Source organism: Manis javanica, chromosome 5 (assembly GCF_040802235.1).
Source record: "Manis javanica isolate MJ-LG chromosome 5, MJ_LKY, whole genome shotgun sequence".
Lineage (NCBI taxonomy): Eukaryota > Metazoa > Chordata > Mammalia > Pholidota > Manidae > Manis > Manis javanica.
The window spans coordinates 82818793-82838623 of NC_133160.1; the positions used below are offsets into that span (position 1 = coordinate 82818793).

The 19831-nt window shown below is 37.6% G+C and overlaps 1 protein-coding gene across 7 annotated transcripts in view; it reads right to left on the reverse strand.

Moving 5' to 3' along the window:
* Positions 1 to 19831, reverse strand: part of SEC24B (SEC24 homolog B, COPII coat complex component) — a 111282-nt gene that overhangs the window by 23134 nt on the left and 68317 nt on the right. For 5 of the 7 annotated variants that reach the window (XR_012131624.1, XM_073237180.1, XM_073237178.1 and 2 more), the window contains 3 exons: positions 19094 to 19317; positions 3733 to 3917; positions 622 to 724 (listed from right to left, as the gene is read on the reverse strand). Coding sequence is in view for 6 of the 7 variants with exons in the window: in XM_073237180.1 (XP_073093281.1) it covers positions 622 to 724; positions 3733 to 3917; positions 19094 to 19317 (512 nt within the window). In the remaining variant the exon portion in view is untranslated. The remainder of the gene's footprint in view (positions 1 to 621; positions 725 to 3732; positions 3918 to 19093; positions 19318 to 19831) is intronic. The other 2 variants (XM_073237181.1, XM_073237179.1) reach the window with 1 other exon arrangement.

Below are 19831 nucleotides of genomic sequence, written 5' to 3' on the forward strand. Positions count from 1 at the left end.
AGATATGGGAGCAACCAAAAGGTCCATCAGTAGATTAATGGATAAGGAAAATATGGTAAAAATATACAATGGAACATTATTCAGCCATAAAAAAGAAAGAAAACCTGCCATTTGCAACAACATGGATGGATCTAGAGCGTATTATGCTCAGTGAAAAGCCAGGTGGAGAAAGACAAATACCATATGATTTCACTTATTTGTGGAATCTAAAAACAAAGCAAAACAGAATGAACAAAACAGCAGTAGACCCACAGACACTGAGAAGTGACTGTGGTTACCATGGGGGAGGGGGTGGGTAGGTGGGGAGCGTGAGGGAGACAATAGGAACAAAAATTCTCAATTGCAACATAAGTTGGTCACAGGGAGAATACAGCCAATGATTCAATTAAAATCTTCCTATGTTGATAGACAGTAACTGTACTAGTGGGTGGTAAGGATTTAATTATATGGGTAACTGTTGAACCACTGCGTTATCTATTTGAAACCAATAGAAGATTGTATATTAACAATACTTCAGTTAAAAACACAAGATGAAAAAATTCTAAGAAAATATATGATCTAAACCCTGTACATAAGCACACATATCAGTACTCACAAATATTTTAAAATATGTCACTTTACCGTTAAGTCTCTGAAGGGATGTAACAACAATCCTAAAGGAAGCTTAGCTTTATTCAGTAAAGCCTGTGTCTGTGGAATATTTGTCAAAGTACACCGAAATGAGCTGCAAAAAATGCAAACACAAACTATGTCAACTATCATGAAAATACACTAAAGTAGGTATTTGTTGTAGATAATTAAGAACACTCAGGACAAAAGTAAAAATCATTTGGCTATGTTAACTATAATCGGAAAGTCCTGATTACTTTAAGCACCCATATATGTAATATATGTCACAAGATCTAAATTAAGGGCACAACATTTTTATGGTCGAAAAGTACAACATATTTCAGGGAAAAACATTATCCCATTAGGACCAGCATGTACAGCATGAACAGGGGAGTAGAAAACATGAGTCAAAATGCATACATTTGCATCTTTAATGATGCTGTTCCTGCTTTACTGCCCATTTTTCACCTGTCGAGCTCCTTCTCTGAGACTCATCAAAGTTATTGCTGCTTCTGAAACCAACTCATCTCTGATCCTAAGTCAGAAGGAATGGCTTCTTTCTCTGTGCTCTGAGATCTGTTTATGTTTCTATGGCATCAGTCTGCTTTGCTTTAGTTGGCATGTACCTTGCCTGTCTTTTCCATTTAAAATCAGAGATCATTTTGTCCTTGTGCAACTTTAGCACCATTCCTTTCACAGAGAAAGTGCTTATAATTTATTAAGTTATATGTTAATGTCAGTAGACACAGAATCAATAAAGGAGCAACCAAAGAGGTAACAAGCAGAAGTACTGAAAACCATGAAAGGAAAGTTTTAAAGAGTGGTTGACTAGAAATATCCCGATATGTATGGGCTCTAAGCTGGTGGTGTTCCTTGAATGCACCAGTCTGATTCCAGCTTCAGGACTTCTACATTTACTGTTCCTTCAGCTTGGCATACCCTTCCTAGGGAGTCACATGGCTTTCTCTCTCACTTCAGATTTCTACTCAGATGTTAACTGCTTGGCAAAATCTGTCTTGATTCCTCCATTAAAAATAGTCAAGCTCCACCCCTTTTACTCCCTACTTCATAGTAATAATCAAACACTGTATTATATAGACGATCCCTGACCTACGATGGTTCAGCTTACGATTTTCAACATTACGATGGTATGAAAGAGATACGCATTCAGTAGAAAATAAATTGAATTTTGATCTTTCCCCAGGCTGTTATATGTGGTATGATACTGTGTCATGATGTGAGCTACAGCTCCCAGTCAGCCACACCATCACAACAGTAAACAACCAATACAGTTACAACCATTCTGCACCCATACAACCATTATGTTTTTCACTTTAAGTACAAGTATTCCATAAATTACATAAGACAGCCAACACCTTCTTACAAAATAGGCTTTGCATTAGATGCCTTTGTCCAACTGTAGACTCTAAGTGTTCTGGACCCGTTTAACGTAGGCTAGGCTAAGCTATGAAGCTCTGTAGTTTAGATGTATTAAATGCATTTTCAAGTTAATGATATTTTCAACTTACAATGACCAGACATAAGTCAAGGAAGATCTGTAACTCATTGGTTTGACTTTCAGCTAGAATGTGTTCTCTATTATGATATATACTGCATGAGATTGGGAACTTTATTTTGCTTCCTTCTTCATTCTCAGCACCTACAAATAGTGCCTGGCACTTAGAAGGCATTCACTAAATATTTATTGAATAAATTATTTACCTTAATATGCAGGCACCAATTGTTTCTGTTTTACAGTTGGCAATACTGAAAATTTGAAAGGTTCTAATGATTTGCACAAGTGTTAAAGTTACTTATCAGTAGAACCATGGGAATAACCTAGGTTTGTCCAACTCTAAAGCCTGTACTCCTAATTATTCTGCTTTGCTATTTTGATAAGAGAGATTTTAACAGAAAACACATAACTGAGAAGAAACATATATACCATTTCCTATCTATGGGATCTCTTTATACATACACATAAAACTATAGTCACCTCCTTATAGGGCACCTAACCATGTATAGTACAAGGCTGGAATCCACACTTACTGACCTAACAGGGGTTTATACTCAGAAGGATGAGGAGCTGTTTCCAACCTAGAATCAATAATTATACATTTTTATGGAAATGATCTTGGCACTGCCTTAAGCAGTGATGGGGAGGGGGCAAGGGTTGTTGGTGGTGTGTAGCAGAAGGGGGCAGCTCCATTTTCCGTTTCTGTATTAAAATCTTTAAAAAATTTTGACTGAACAAAGAGGACCTTAAAGTTTTTCAAGAGCTAAAACACTATTTTAAAAAAGGAAAATATTAGTTCTAAAGAAGAACACTAATTCTCCTAATGTAAGAAAGAAGACTCTCTTGCTCTGTGAATCAGAGCTTACTTTATGAGGAGGAGAGATTTCAGCAGTAGGAAGGTGTCTTCCAGAAGCACCTGGGTGCAGAGGAATATCCTATTCTTAGGAAGTACTGAGAGCAGGTAAGAACAAATAAATTTTGGTTTTGGAAGCACTGTGAGGTGAGTAACAGAGCTCATCCACCCAGAGGACACACAAGAGGTTGGTGGCTACCAGACACAGGCTGCCAGCTAAACTTCTCCATGAAGTGAGTAGATACTCAAAAAATGAGAACCAAACCAAAATACAGTCTGGATGAATAAGCTGGGGGTTAGGGGTTTCACATTCTCTCGTGAGTGGGAAAAGAAGACCTGTTCTTGGGAATACATACATGAAGTCTGTATCGTTTTCAAGCAAAGACTGAAGGGTAAAAACTTGAAAGATTCCACCTAATTTAGAAGACATCACAAATTATTACTGGTGAAAAGTGGGGAAGAGAAATGTAAGAAAAATACAGTTAGATTTGGGTTTTTGAAACCGTTCCCTCAAACAAGAGAAAAATCTCCAAAGTATGAGGTGACAGTGAATGAGACTGGATGGAGACGGGAACAGGTGAGCTGAATTGAATTTTACATCTGGAATTTCCATACAAATTAAAATAGAAAAGTCCATGATAATAAAACTTCCAATCAAGGTATTACTATCATAATACTTCTTTTATTTTTTAAAGTCATTCAATGTTTTTGACAAAGTGTATTACTTACTAAAGATTATAAAATAAATACTTACTCTGGGCTACAGTTTAATTTCTTGAGGTCTAAATTCAAGTTAGGTACAGGTGCCCAAACAGGAGTCATGGGTAAAATATTCCTCTCCTGTGTTAGGTTTACCGGTCTCAGGCTTTCTGGTTGTGGAGAACTCTGAAGACTCAGTCCTCCCAGACTGGAGGACAACTGGTTCACACTAGGATACTGCTGAAAGAACAGAACAAAACACACACACAACGAACATTAGTAAAATTTATTATACTATATATAGGATTTTAACATACAGTTAAGCAAGAAGAAAATTTTAAACTGGCTTGAAAATAGCAGAATGACTTCACAGTGCAGCTGAATATAAAGCATTCTCAAAAAAGCAAAATAATGAATAATAAATTTAAATCTCATTATTACCATTAAACCTCACAACAAAATTTCAGCAACAATAAATACTTTTTAACATCAAGATTTTGATTTCTCTGGATAGAGTTCATACTGGAAAGGCCCAATAAATGCTCTTATTTCGGGGGTTTTTAATTATGAATTTTCAGAATAATGATCCATAGAAATGAACAATGATGTTTAATGAGTTTCGATTTGCTTGTATTTTGTTCCTTTTGCTGTTTTTTTAGTGTTAAGAATTGGAGGCTTTTTATTAACTCAAATGATACAATGAATTATAGTTATTACTCATTTTGATGCTCAAACTATACAGTCTTTGGCCAGGGAGAGCCCCTTCAAGGTGGCCCAAGTGTCCTTTTGATGTGAACCGACCAGTCTTAGTTAGCTTCCTTTCTGAGTATTCTACTTTTCCTTCAGACCTCAAATTAGTCATTGATCCAAAAAGGAGTCTTGGTTCCTTTCAGGTAAGGATGGCATCTAGAGACCGAAATTTGGTTAATAAGAGTGTCCATGCTAGTGTGGTGTTATTATTCCCAGACTTTTAAAATACATAGAGATAGAAAATGTGTATTTTTAAATAGAGGAGGGGGAAACTGAGTTCACATTGACATTTCCAATACAAATTTAAGATGATGATATACAAATTTAACTTCTTTGTTGTTCTACCTGTGTATTTCTTTTTTCTTTTGCTGAAAATCTTGATTCTTAATGGTAACAGCATTACTTGTTTCATCTTACAATACCCTAGTGTCAAAATAACAATACCAATACCATTATAAAGGTAAGATAATTAAATTAAATGTAAGATTTCTTTGTAGTTCATATTGTCCTTATATCGTAATGAGAATGTACAAAATACTGGGTTTTAAGATTACCTAGAACCATCTTTTTCTCTGTATAAGAATATATGCAACTTGATAAACAGGTTTATTCATTTTTGTTTGCTTTTAATTTTTAAGGATTATTTTTTTTGACTTAATGTTTTTTGAGTAAATATAACATTTATATAATTCTAATGTCAAACCTTCACAACAAGGAATATTTAAAGGGACTGTGTTTCACTCTCCATCCCTCCACCTAGAGTTAACTATTTATATTAGTTTTTAGGTTAATCCTTCCATTTTTAAAATTTATATATATAAATTAATACATATAGTTCTCTAAACATGACCCTTACTTTCACCTAAAGAAGTCCTGCTATAATAACTCTATATCTACATAGAGATTTTACACATTCTTTTTCAGTTACTGAGCACTCCATTACATGAATGTATTGAAGAATTCCAGCTAATAAATGCAGAATGATACTTTCAGGAAAATCAACATTTTACAACCCATAGTGAAATAAATGATTCAGGTAATTAATGGTCATATGGAATAGATAACAAATAGCTATCCACAGATGACAAAGCTACTAGTGGAAAGCTTAATGAGAAACTTCACAATGAAGGGATGAGGCCATTACCATATGAATACACTAATCAACCATAGCACAATTAAAGTGAGACAACCACACATTATAAGGTGGAAATATATATTGTTTTGATTATAAAATTTTTATAAGCCGAGGGCCTCAAAATGGCGGTGTAAGTAGCGGCGGAAATCTCCTCCCAAAACCATCTATATTTTCGAAAGTACAACAAATACAACTATTCCTAAAAGAGAGACCAGTTGATACAGTACAACAGCCAGGCTACCTCTACATCCGCAAGAACTCAGCATCTCATGAAAAGGGTAAGGTACAAAGCCATGACCTGGCGGGACCCGATCATAGCCCCCACCTCAGCTCACGGGTGGGAGGAAAAGAATCAGAGTGGGGAGGGAGTGGAAGCACAGGACTGCTAAATAGCCAGCCCTAGTAATCTGCACTGGGAGCAGAGACACACACTGCATGGTGTACCGGATATGAGAGAAATGAAAAAGTAAAATCTGAGATGGAGACTGTGGAGCGGGTCCCCACAGCCAGCTCCCCTGGGACAAAACTTTTTAAAAGTCTTAAAGTGACAAGGCTTTAACAGCTGGACAAAATTGTCCTGGCATACTCAGCCCAGCAGGCTGGGAATCATAAGGAACTTCAGGTGCCCCAACCCCCTGGGAGGTAACGCAGCCCCGAAGCCCCTCACAGCAATAAGCAGTCTGCCATTCATTCCTCCCAGCTGGTGCAGCAAGCAAACTGGCTGACCCACCACAACTGCAGAGCAGCTGGAGAACTGCCCCACCCACAGCAACCACACAGTGTCTTCTCCCACCACGCAGCTAATGGGGACAGACCCAGAGGCTGCCACTGGCGTACAGATACCCGACACAGAGGAAGTCGGAGAATGGTCCAGAAGGCACAAAGGGGCACCATTCTTGCAGGAGAACACACCTGGTGCATCTGCAACCCCCTGCAGGGCCTTGGCTATCCGGAGGGACACCGAGCCCATGGCAGCTCAGGAGATTATCCTAGATTGTTCCCTGTGTGCAGGTAACTGAGAGAGGCAGGGGAGAAGGGCAAGGTGACCAGCAAGCAGGAAGGGAGTTTGTTCTCCAAGCTGACACATGCGCCCCCTGCCAGCGACTACTTCTATCACCATGAAAGGCAGAAGAATCTGGTCCAGTCAAGAATCACTCAGACAATGCCAGAGAGAGGCCTTGGGGAGATAGATATAACCAATCTTCCTGAAAAAGAATTCAACATAAAAGTCATAACCATGCTAATGGACCTACACAGAAATGTGCAAGACCTAAGGGATGAAGTCCAGAGGGACATAACAGAAATGAAATAATCAACAGAAGGTCTTAAGAGCAGACTGGACGAAGTGAAAGAGACTGTAAATGGAATAGAAATCACAGAGCAGGAATACAGAGAAGCTGAGGCAGAGAGAGAGAAAAAAATCTCCAGGAATGAGAGAATGTTAAGAGAACTGTGTGACCAATCCAAACACAACAATATTAACATTATAGGGGTACCAGAAGAAGAAGAGAGAGAAAAATGGATAGAAAGTATCTTTGAAGAAATAAGTGCTGTAAACTTCACTAGCTGGGAAAGGAAATAGTCTCTCAGACCATGGAAGCCCACAGATCTCCCAACACAAGGGACCCAAGGAGGACAACACCAAGGCATATAATAATTAAAATGACAAAGATCAAAGACAAGGACAGAGTATTAAAGGCATCCAGAGAGAGAAAAAATATCACCTACAAAGGAAAACCCATCAGGCTATCATCAGACTTCTCAACAGAAACCTTACAGGCCAGAAGAGAATGGCATGATATATTTAATGCAATGAAACAGAAGGGCCTTGAACCAAGAATACAGCATCCAGCATGAATGTCATTTAAATATGAAGGAGGGATAAAACAATTCCCAGACAAGAAAAAACTGAAGGAATTTGCATCCCTCAAATCACCTCTACAGGATATTTTACAGGCAGTGCTCTAGATGGAAGCACTCCTAAGGATAAATAGGTGTCAATAGAAAAAATAATATCACAGCAGAGAATGCAGACCAAACGAAAGCTAACTAAAGGCAAAAAATAAAATCAACTATCCACAAAAGCAGTCAAAGGAAATACAAAAAAGTACAGAATAAAACACGTAATATATTAAGAATGGAGGATGAAGAATAAGAAGGTAGAGACAGAATCACCAGACTGTGTTTATAATTGCTTAATAAGAGAGCTAAGTTACATGGTTAGATAGTAAAGAAGCTACCCATGAACTGTTAATAACCATGAATCCAAAGCCTGCAATGGCAATAAGTACATATCTATTGATAATCACCCTGAATGTAAATGGACTGAATGCACCAATAAAAAGACACAGAGTAACAGAATGGATAAAAAGCAAGACCTATCTATGTATTGCTTACAAGAGACTCACCTCAAACCCAAAGACATTCACAGACTAAAAGTGAAGGGATGGAAAAAGATACTTTTCGCAAATAATAGGGAGAAAAAAGCAGGTGTTGTAGCACTTGCATCAGACAAAATAGACTTCAAAACAAAGACAGTAACAAGAGATAAAGAAGGACATTACATAATGATAAAGGGGTCCATCCAACAACAGGATATAACCATTATAAATTTATATGCACCCAACACAGGAGCACTGACATATGTGAAACAAATACTAACAGAATTAAAGGAGGAAATAGAATACAATGCATTCATTTTAGGAGACATCAACACAGTACTCACTTCAAAGGACAGATCCACCAGATAGAAAGTAAGTAAGGACACAGAGGCACTGAACAACACACTAGAACAGGTGGACCTAACAGACATCTACAGAACTCTACACTCAAAAGCAGCAGGATACACATTCTTCTCAAGTGCACATGGAACATTTTCCAGAATAGACCACATACTAGGCCACAAAAAGAGACTCAGTAAATTAAAAAAGATTGAAATTCTACAAAACAACATCAAGCTCTACTACAAAGCCACAGTAATCAAGACAATTTGGTACTGGCAAAAGAACAGACCCACAGAACAGTGGAAGAGAATAGAGAGGCCAGATATTAACCCAAATATTTATGGTCAATTAATATACAATAAAGGAGCCATGGATATACAATGGGGGAAATGAGAGCCTCTTCAACTGCTGGTGGTGGCAAAACTGGACAGCTACGTGTAAGAGAATGAAACTGGATCATTGTCTAACCTCATACACAAAAGTAAATTCAAAAGGGATCAAAGACCTAAATATAAGTCATGAAACCATGAAACCTTAGAAAAAAATACAGGCAAAATCTCTTGGACATAAACATGAGCAACTTCCTCATGAACGTATCTTCCCGGAGAAGGGAAACAAACGCAAAAATGAACAAGTGGGACAACATCAGGCTGAAAAGCTTCTGTACAGCAAAGGACACCATCAACAGAACAAAAAGACATCTTACAGTATGGCAGAATATTTTCATAAGCAACATATCTGATAAAAGGTTGACATACAAAATATATAATGACCTCACGCACCTCAACAAACAAAAAGTAAATAATCCAATTAAAAAATGGGCAGAGGAGCTGAACAGACACTTCTCCAAAGAAGAAATTGAGATGGCCAACAGGCACATGAAAAGATGCTCCTCATCGCTAATCATCAGAGAAATGTAAATTAAAACCACAATGAGATAACACCTCACATGACTAAGGATGGCCAACATCCAAAAGACAAACAACAAGAAATGTCGGTGAGGATGTGGAGAAAGGGGAACCCTCCTACACTGCTGGTGGGAATGTAAATTAGTTCAATGACTGTGGAAGGCAGTATGGAGGTTCCTCAAAAAACTCAAAATAGAAATACCATTTGACCTAGGAATTTACCCTAAGAATGCAGCAGCCCAGTTTGAAAGATATATGCACCCCTATTATTATTGCAGCACTATTTACAATAGCCAAGAAATGGAAGTAACCTAAGTGTCCATCAGTAGATGAATAGATAAAGAAGAAGTGGTACATATACACAATGGAATATTACTCAGCCATAAGAAGAAAACAGATACTACCATTTGCAACAACATGGATGCAGCTAGAGGGTATTATGCTCAGTGAAATAAGCCAGGTGGAGAAAGACAAGTATCAAATGATTTCACTCATCTGTGGAGTATAAGAACAAAGAAAAAAACTGAAGGAACAAAATAGCAGCAGACTTACAGAACCCAAGAATGGACTAACAGTTACCAAAGGGAAAAGGACTGGGGAAGATGGGTATGAAGGGAGGGATAAAGGGGAAAAAGGGGCATTAAGATTAGCAGACATAATGTAGTGAGGCAGGTGCATGGGGAGGGCTGTACAACACAGAGAAGACAAGTAGTAACTCTATAGCATCTTACTACACTGATTAAGTGACTGTAATGGGGTATGTGGTAGAGACTTGATGATGGGGGGAGTCTAGTAACCATGTTGCTCACGTAAGGGTAGATTAATGATACCAAAAAAATACATATAAGCAAATTTTACTTATAAAAACAATATAAGGTATATTATATTTTGGCTTATTTTGGCTTAGGTAAATAAATAAAGTAATAAACGTGAAAATAATCAAAGCACTAGATCTAATTTCCAATTCACAGAAATAGAACAGAGGAACAAGGTAAATGACACCACAAGAAGCAATGAGCCAAATGTGGGGTATTCTATAGGACAAGAGACCCAGTTTTTTCAAAAGGTCAAAGGCATGAAAAAATGGGGATGGAGGTTTCTTTGAAAATTAAAGAGAGAATTAAAAGAATATAACTAAACACAATTCATAAATTTGAATCTGATTTGAACAACTGTAAAAGAGAAATTCTGAAACAATCGAGCAAAACAAAATTTGGGCTAAATTTCGAGTGACATTTAAAAACTATTAATTTTTGTTGGAGATGATAGTGGTATTGTGATTATGGAAGTAATGCTTTTTCCCCTACTCCCCTCAATTTCCCCTTGCCTAGGATTAACTTTAAAATCCTCAGCAAGAAAAGCTGGAGGGAAAGGCAGGATAGCTGAAAACAAGTAGCAAACTGCTGACAGTAACTGAAGCTGGTGATGTTAACAAAAAAACAACTGAATAAAGAGGAGTCTTTGGAATACAAAGGAGCCAAGATGGCAGCATGAGTAGAGCAGCAGAAATCTCCTCTCAAAACCACATATATTTTTGAAAATACAACAAATATAACTCTTCCTAAAAGAGAGACCAGAAGACACAGGACAACAGCCAGGCTACATACACACCTGCGAGAACCTAGCACCTCGCAGAGAGGGTAAGGTACAAGCCCTGGCCCGGCAAGAACCGAGAGCCCCTCACCCCAGCTCCCGGCGGGAGGAGAGGAGTTGGAGCAGGGAGGGAGAAGGAGCCCAGGACTGCTAAACACCCAGCCCTAGCCATACGCACCAGAGCGCAGACATAGTGCATGCGTGGGGTGCTGGAAACTAGGGAAACAGGACAGTAAGACCTGTGAGTGGGTCCCTCTAGCCGGCGCCCAGTGAACAAAAAAAAGCAAGTACTTTTTGAAAGTCTTAAAGGGACAGGGACTCCACAGCTGGAACGGAGCGTCCTGGGACACTTAGCCTAGCAGCTGGGAATCCCAGGGAACTCTGGGCACCCTAACCCCCTATGCAGCAGGGCGGCTCAGAGGCCCCTAATGGAGATAAACAGCCTCCCAGTCGTTTCCCTTCCGACACGGCTCTGCCATATCGGAACAGCAGCCCGAGGAAGGCCATGCCCACAGCAACTGCGGAGCTAAATTACACAGCAGCCAGGCAAGAATCAGAGGCACAGTCTGTGCTCAGCTGCCCAGCACAAGCCCTTAGAGGTCGCTGTTGTCCCAGGAGAGGAAGGCCACAAACCAAAAAGAAGAGACGTTCTCCCAGCCATCACTCACCCCAGCTCCGCAAACTATCTCTATCGCCATGAAAAGGCAAAATATGAGACAGACAAAAATCACAGAGACAACACCTGAGGAGATAGACCTAATCAGTCTCCCTGAAAAAGAATTCAAAATAAAAATCATAAACACGCTGACAGAGCTGCAGAGAAATATGCAAGAGCTAAGAGATGAAGCCCAGAGAGAGATTGCAGACGTCCGGAGGGAGATTACAAAAGTGAAAGAAAGTCTGGAAGGATTTATAAGCAGAATGGATAAGATGCAAGAGGCCATTGATGGAATAGAAACCAGAGAACAGGAACGCATAGAAGCTGATGCACAGAGAGATAAAAGGGTCTCCAGGAATGAAACAATATTAAGAGAACTGTGTGACCAATCCAAAAGGAACAATATCTGCATTATAGGGGAACCAGAAGAAGAGAGAGAAAAAGGGATAGAAAGTATCTTTACAGAAATAATTGCTGAGAACTTCCCCCAAACTGGGGGAGGGAATAGTTGCTCAGACTATGTAAGTACACAGAACTCCCAAAAGAAAGGACCCAAAGAGGACAACATCAAGACACATAATAATTAAAATGACAAAGATCAAGGACATGGACAGAGTATTAAAGGCAGCCAGAGAGAAAAAAAAGGTCACCTACAAAGGAAAACCCATCAGGCTATCATCGAACTTTTCAACAGAAACATTAAAGGCCAGAAGAGAATGGCATGATATATTTAATGCAATGAAACAGAAGGGCCTTGAACCAAGGATACTGTAATCAGCACAATTATCATTTAAATATGAAGGAGGGATTAAACACTTCCCAGGCAAGCAAAAGTTGAGGGAATTTGCCTCCCACAAACCACCTCCACAGGGCATCTTACAGGGACTGCTCTAGATGGGAGTACTCCTAAAAAGAGCACAGAACAAAACACCCAACATATGAAGAAGGGAGGAGAAGGAATAAGAAGGGAGAGAAATAGTCATCAGACTGTGTTTATAATAGCTCAATAAGCAAGTTAAGTTAGACAGTAAGGTAGTAAAGAAGCTAACCTTGAACCTTTGGTAACCACAAATCTAAAGACTGCAATGGCAATAAGTACGTATCTTTCAATAATCACCCTAAATGCAAATGGACTGAATGCACCAATCAAAAGACACAGAGTAATAGAATGGATAAAAAAGCAAGACCCATCTATATGCTGCTTACAAGAGACTCATGTCAAACCCAAAGACATGCACAGATTAAAAGTCAAGGGATGGAAAAAGATATTTCATGCAAAAAAATAGGGAGAAAAAAGCAGGTGTTGCAGCACTAGTATCAGACAAAATAGACTTTAAAACAAAGAAAGTAACAAGAGATAAAAAAGGACACTACATAATGATAAAGGGCGCAGTCCAACAAGAGGATATAACCATTATACACATATATGCACCCAATACAGGAGCACCAATATATGTGAAACAAATACTAACAGAATTAAAGGAGGAAATAGAATGCAATGCATTCATTTTGGGAGACTTTAACACACCACTCACTCCAAAGGACAGATCCACCAGACAGAAAATAAGGACACAGAGGCACTGAACAACACACTAGAACAGATGGACCTAACAGACATCTATAGAACTCTACATCCAAAAGCAACAGGATACACATTCTTCTCTAGTGCACATGGAACATTCTTCAGAATAGACCACATACTAGGCCACCATAAGAGCCTCAGTAAATTCCAAAAGACTGAAATCCTACCAAGCAACTTTTCAGACCACAAAGGTATAAAACTAGAACTAAATTGTACAAAGAAAGCAAAAAGGCTCACAAACACATGGAGGCTTAACAACATGCTCCTAAATAATCAATGGATCAATGAACAAATTAAAATAGAGATCAAGGAATATATGGAAACAAATGACAACAACAACACAAAGCTCCAACTTCTGGGGGACACAGCAAAAGCAGTCTTAAGAGGAAAGTATATAGCAATCCAGGCATAGTTAAAGAAGGAAGAACAATCCCAAATGAATAGTCTAATATCACAATTATCGAAATTGGAAAAGGAAGAACAAAAGAGGCCTAAGGTCAGCAGATGGAGTGACATTATAAAGATGAGAGAAGAAATAAATAAAATCGAGAAGAATAAAACAATAGCAAAAATCAATGAAACCAAGAGCTGGTTCTTCAAGAAAATAAACCAAATAGATAAGCCTCTAGCCAGACTTACCAAGAGTAAAAGAGAGTCAACACACATCAACAGAATCAGAAATGAGAAAGGAAAAATCATGACGGACCCCACAGAAACACAAAGAATTATTAGAGAATACTATGAAAACCTATATGCTAACAAGCTGGAAAACCTAGGAGAAATGGACAACTTCCTAGAAAAATACAACCTTCCAAGACTGACCCAGAAAGAAACAGAAAATCTAAACAGACCAATTACCAGCAACAAAATTGAATTGGTAATCAAAACACTACCCAAGAACAAAACCCCTGGGCTAGATGGATTTACTTCAGAATTTTATCAGACATACAGAGAAGACATAATACCCATTCTCCTTAAAGTTTTCCAAAAAATAGAAGAGGAGGGAATATAACCAAACTCATTCTATGAAGCCAACATTACCCTAATACCAAAACCAGGCAAAGACTTCACCAAAAAAGAAAACTACAGACCAATATCCCTGATGAACGTAGATGCAAAAATACTCAACAAAATATTAGGAAACCGAATTCAAAAATACATCAAGAGGATCATACACCATGTGGGATTCATCTCGGGGATGCAAGGATGGTACAACATTCGAAAATCCATCAACATCATCCACCACATCAACAAAAAGAAGGACAAAAACCACATAATCATTTCCATAGATGCTGAAAAAGCATTTGACAAAATTCAACATCCATTCATGATAAAAACTCTCAACAAAATGGGCATAGAGGGCAAGTGCCTCAACATAATAAAGGCCATATATGATAAACCCACAGCTAACATCATACTGAACTGCGAGAAGCTGAAAGCTTTTCCTCTGAGATCAGGAACAAGACAGGGATGCCCACTCTCCCCACTGTTATTCAAGATAGTACTGCAGGTACTAGCCACGACATTTAGACAAAACAAAGAAATAGAAGAAATCCAGATTGGTAAAGAAGAAGTCAAGCTATCACTATTTGCAGATGACATGATATTGTACATAAAAAATCCTAAAGACTCCACTGCAAAACTACTAGAACTAATATCTGAATTCAGCAAAGGTGCAGGATACAAAATTAACACACAGAAATCTGTGGCTTTCCTATACACCAACAATGAACTAATAGAAAGAGAAATCAGGAAAAAACAATTCCATTCACAATAGCATCAAAAAGAATAAAATACCTAGGAATAAACCTAACCAAGGATGTGAAAGACCTATACCCTGAAAACTGTAAGACACTCTTAAGAGAAATTAAAGAGGACACTAACATATGAAAACTCATCCCATGCTCCTGGCTAGGAAGAATTAATATCGTCAAAATGGCCGTCCTGCCCAAAGCAATATACATATTCGATGCAATCCCTATCAAATTACCAACAGCATTCTTCAATGACTGGAACAAATAGTTCAACAATTCATTTGGAACCACCAAAGACCCTGAATAGCCAAAGCAATCCTGAGAAGGAAGAATAAAGTGGGGGGGATCTTGCTCCCCAACTTCAAGCTCTACTACAAAGTCACAGTAATCAAGACAATTTGGTATTGGCACAGGAACAGAGCCACAGACCAGTGGAACAGAATAGAGACTCCAAACATTAACCCAAACATATAAGGTCAATTAATATACGATAAAGGAGCCATGGACATAACAATGGGGAAATGACAGTGTATTCAACAGATGGTGCTGGCAAAACTGGGCAGCTACATGTAAGAGAATGATACTGGATCACTGTCTAACCCCATACACAAAAGTAAATTCAAAATGGATCAAAGACCTGAATGTAAGTCATGAAACAATAAAACTCTTAGAAAAAAACATAGGCAAAAATATCACGGACATAAGCATGAGTGACTTCTTCATGAACATATCTCCCCAGGCAAGGGAAACAAAAGCGAAAATGAAGAAGTGGGACTATATCAAGCTAAAAAGCTTCTGTACAGCAAAGGACACCATCAATAGAACAAAAAGGTACCCTACAGTATGGGAGAATATATTCATAAATGATAGATCCGATAAAGGGTTGACATCCAAAATATATAAAGAGCTCACACACCTCAACAAACAAAAAGCAAATGATCCAATTAAGAAATGGGCAGAGGAGCTGAAAAAACAGTTCTCTAAAGAAGAAATTCAGATGGCCAACAGACACATGAAAAGATGCTCCACATCGCTTGTCATCAGAGAAATGCAAATTAAAACCACAATGAGATATCACCTCACACCAGTAAGGATCGCCATCATCAAAAAGACAATCAACAACAAATGTTGGCGAGGTTGTGGAGAAAGGGGAACCCTCCTACACTGCTGGTGGGAATGTAAATTAGTTCAACCATTGTGGAAAGCAGTATGGAGGTTCCTCAGAATGCTCAAAATAGAAATACCATTTGACCCAGGAATTCCACTTCTAGGAATTTACCCTAAGAATGCAGCACTCCAGTTTGGAAAAGACAGATGCACCCCTATGTTTATCGCTGCACTATTTACAATAGCCAAGATATGGAAGCAACCTAAATGTCCATCAGTAGATGAATGGATAAAGAAGATGTGGTACGTATACACAATGGAATATTACTCAGCCATAAGAAAAAAACAAATCATACCATTCGCAACAACATAGATAGAGCTAGAGGGTATTATGCTCAGTGAAATAAGCCAGGCGGAGAAAGACAAGTACCAAATGATCTCACTCATATGTGGAGTATAAGAACAAAGGAAAACTTAAGGGAGAGAACAGCAGCAGAAGCACAGAACCCAGGAATGGACTAATAGTTACCAAAGGGAAAGGGACTGGGGAGGATGGGTGGGAAGGGAGGTATAAGGGCAGGGAAAAGAAAGGGAAAAAAAAATCATAATGATAAAGGAAAGTTGTACCAGCTGTGCTAAAGGATGTAATAATTATCTGTGGTCATTATTTCACAATCTTTGTGTAAGTATATATATAATTCATATGTATATCTCTATATAAGTTGTATACATTAAACATGTATATTTGCCAAGAAAAAGAAAAAAAAAGAGGAGTCTTTGGATTTTCAGTAGAGTTGTAAAGGATAAGAGAAAAATGATTGTATGTATCACTAACAGTATATAACAGAAAACTAAACACAGACCCAAGTTTATGAAAATTTAGGATATTTAATAAAGGTGGGATATTTAATGAGCAAAGATAGATTATTTAAGAAATGACAGTGAACTTGTAGCTAATTATTATTAAGAAAATGAGATTTATTAATTTGCACTATGTACCAAAATAAAATCTTAAGTGGCTTAAGGATGCAAAACTGAAATCACCAAAGAACTAAAAAAACAAGAGCTAAATATTTTCCTAAACTTAAGGCTGAAAAAAACCTTTTAAAGACTACCAAAAAAGGTAAAGACAAATTATAATATGACTATATAAAATTTAAACATTTGTCCAGTATGAAAGTAACACCATTAAAATTGAAAATGAATGTCAATTTGGGAAAAAACCGCAATATATATAGATAAAAGGTTAATATACTTATTACACACAGCTTTTACAAAACAGAAGGATCTGAGCAGAAAAATGGTGAAACAGTATGAAAAGGGACTCCAGTAAAGGAACACAAATGACTAAAAATTATGAAAAAGTTTTGCTTATAAAAAATAATTCTTGGTATACTTCATAATATAGAGAAATGACAGTCATATATACTTTGCTGGGAATATAAATTATGGCATTATTTCTCCATACCTGATCAGCAAATATTGACCTGTCTGACATCTCCACTTAGATGTCTATTAGGTATTTTAATTTAACATGGCCAACTCAATTTCCATTATCACAGCTATTCCTTTGTCTTCATCAAGTAAGTGAATATACTACCTTCTACCCAGTTGTTCTGCCAAAAACCTAAGAGCTATTCTGGATGCCTCCCTTCTCTTACTTACCACAGCCATTCCATCAGCAAGTCAAAAGATAGCCCTTATCCATCCACTCTTCACTACCTCCACTGGTAGGACCACTTTAGAACAAAGCATAACTACCTATTTCTGGCAAAGCTCTTTGTCTCTCTCCCTGTTTCCATTTTTGTCTATCCAAATACTTCCATCCCTTATCCATTCTTCACACAGCAGCCAAAATGATTCTCTAAAAATGTAAATTAGATATCATCCCATTACATAAAATCTCCAAAGCCTACCCTTTGCACTCGCGGTAAAATCCAAGCTTCTGACTATGGTGTTTACTTAACTCTCGAATCTCATTCTGCTATTTTCCATTGCTGAGGTCCAGACACACTAGGACTTTATTCCTAAACATGTCAAGGAAACCAAGTAGGCCAAAAAAACCTTTGCCTTATAGACCACACACTATTTCAAAAAATTCCTTCCTTGCCCAACACTTCATCCAAAAACTAGATTCTTTCTTTGAACTTGGTTTTCTTCTCATTAAAATGTAGAAATAAATTATATATTATGATCCCAAGTAGCAATTTGCCTAAACACAAGAGTCAGACAAGAATGACTTAAAATACGAGTTTCATGAGGACCTTTAAAGCCATAAAGAAAATCTAATAAAATGGAAGGCAGGGAAATCTGTACTAACCAACCATATTTCTCCAGTACCTCTCCTAGCTTCCAGAAACAAACAATTTTCCTATTGTCCTCTAATTTTCATTCTTAGTTTAGCAGATGTTGTCTATAAGCTTAGTCTATAAGAGCACTTTTATTATAAGTAGAATGGTTTTGCCATTTTAATCACTTGCTTCTATTTTATTTTCTTATCAATAAATGTAAAATACTTACCATTCTGTATTATTAAATTGATGTGGTATTTAAGAGATGACTTCAAAAAACGTCATGTCAGAACAGGTCATAGATTTAGTGAATGAACGTAAGTACTGATGAGCATTTATGTGTGTGAAGGCTATGACCCATTTCAGTCACATGTCATGCTGATTTCTTCAAGTTAAGAGTTAGAACAAAAATCACAAACCACATTTATATCATGCCATATTTTTTGAAGTGAAGCCAGCTTAGTAATACAGAATTTTAAAGTAACTTAACATTTATTTTACTTTCCTAACTATAAAATACCTGCAATTGGAGAGACTGTGAAAAATGAAGTACAATGAGGAAAAGAAAAATCACAGCTAATATCTCCCAACCCTTCAGCAAGGTTTTACTGTAAAGGCCTAGATAGTAAATACTTTGAGCTTTGTGGGCCTCATATGGGTCTCTGTCTCACCTACTCAGCTCTACACAGCAAATATCTTGATTCAAGTTTAACCTCTTTAAATATATGATACTTATATTTTCTTTTACCTTTTTCTATGCACACATAAAAAAACTAGAACAAATTCATGTATGTTTGATCTAGGCTTATCTGTATTTGTACCAATGATCCTCCTGAATCACCAGGATATGTTCGAATTGACAATGATTTTCATAATTTTTAGAAATGCAGTTTCTTTATATGACTAAATACATACTTGAGCATACTGCTGGAATCCAGAATACGCTGGGCTACTGGATGGTACTCCAGAATTAAGTGGTGCTGTAGCATTCTGATAACCAGGCTGAAGAATTGGATAACCATATCCAAATGGCTTAGCCATTTTTGAAGGCTGAGGAGCAGTGGGAACTGGAGCCGGGGCAGGGTCAGGTTCAGGAGTGGGATCAGGAGCAGGACTGCTTGCTGATGAAGAAAGCATATCTAACAAAGGGAAAACACGGTGTTAACACCTGCAAATCAGGACTTTCTAAAGACTTGGCTCCTGGATGAGCTGTAACGTTTGGCATTTTTTTTCTTTTTTTACCTTTTTATCACTAGAAAATTTGAATATACACAAAAGTAGACAGAATAATGAACCCCTATACCCATCACTCAGCTTTAATAATCATCAACATTTTGTTAATCTTGTTTCACATGTTCCCTTTCTTATCTTTTGTTTACAGAAGTACTAATAAGAAAACCCCACATTCTGTATCATTTCACTGACAAATACTCAGTATTTCTAACAGACAAGGTCTTGATATAATATAAATATTCACAAACATATATATAATAATTTTCCCTTTTATTCATTCAATAGGAATGAGGCTAAGAAGCAGAAAACAAAGCAGAGCAATAAAAAGAAGTCAACTGCTCTTTTCTAACTTGCCTTTTGTCTGTCATCTATTTAAAAAGCTCACAGAAAAATACGGTATTGCCACAGTCCCTTGGAAGT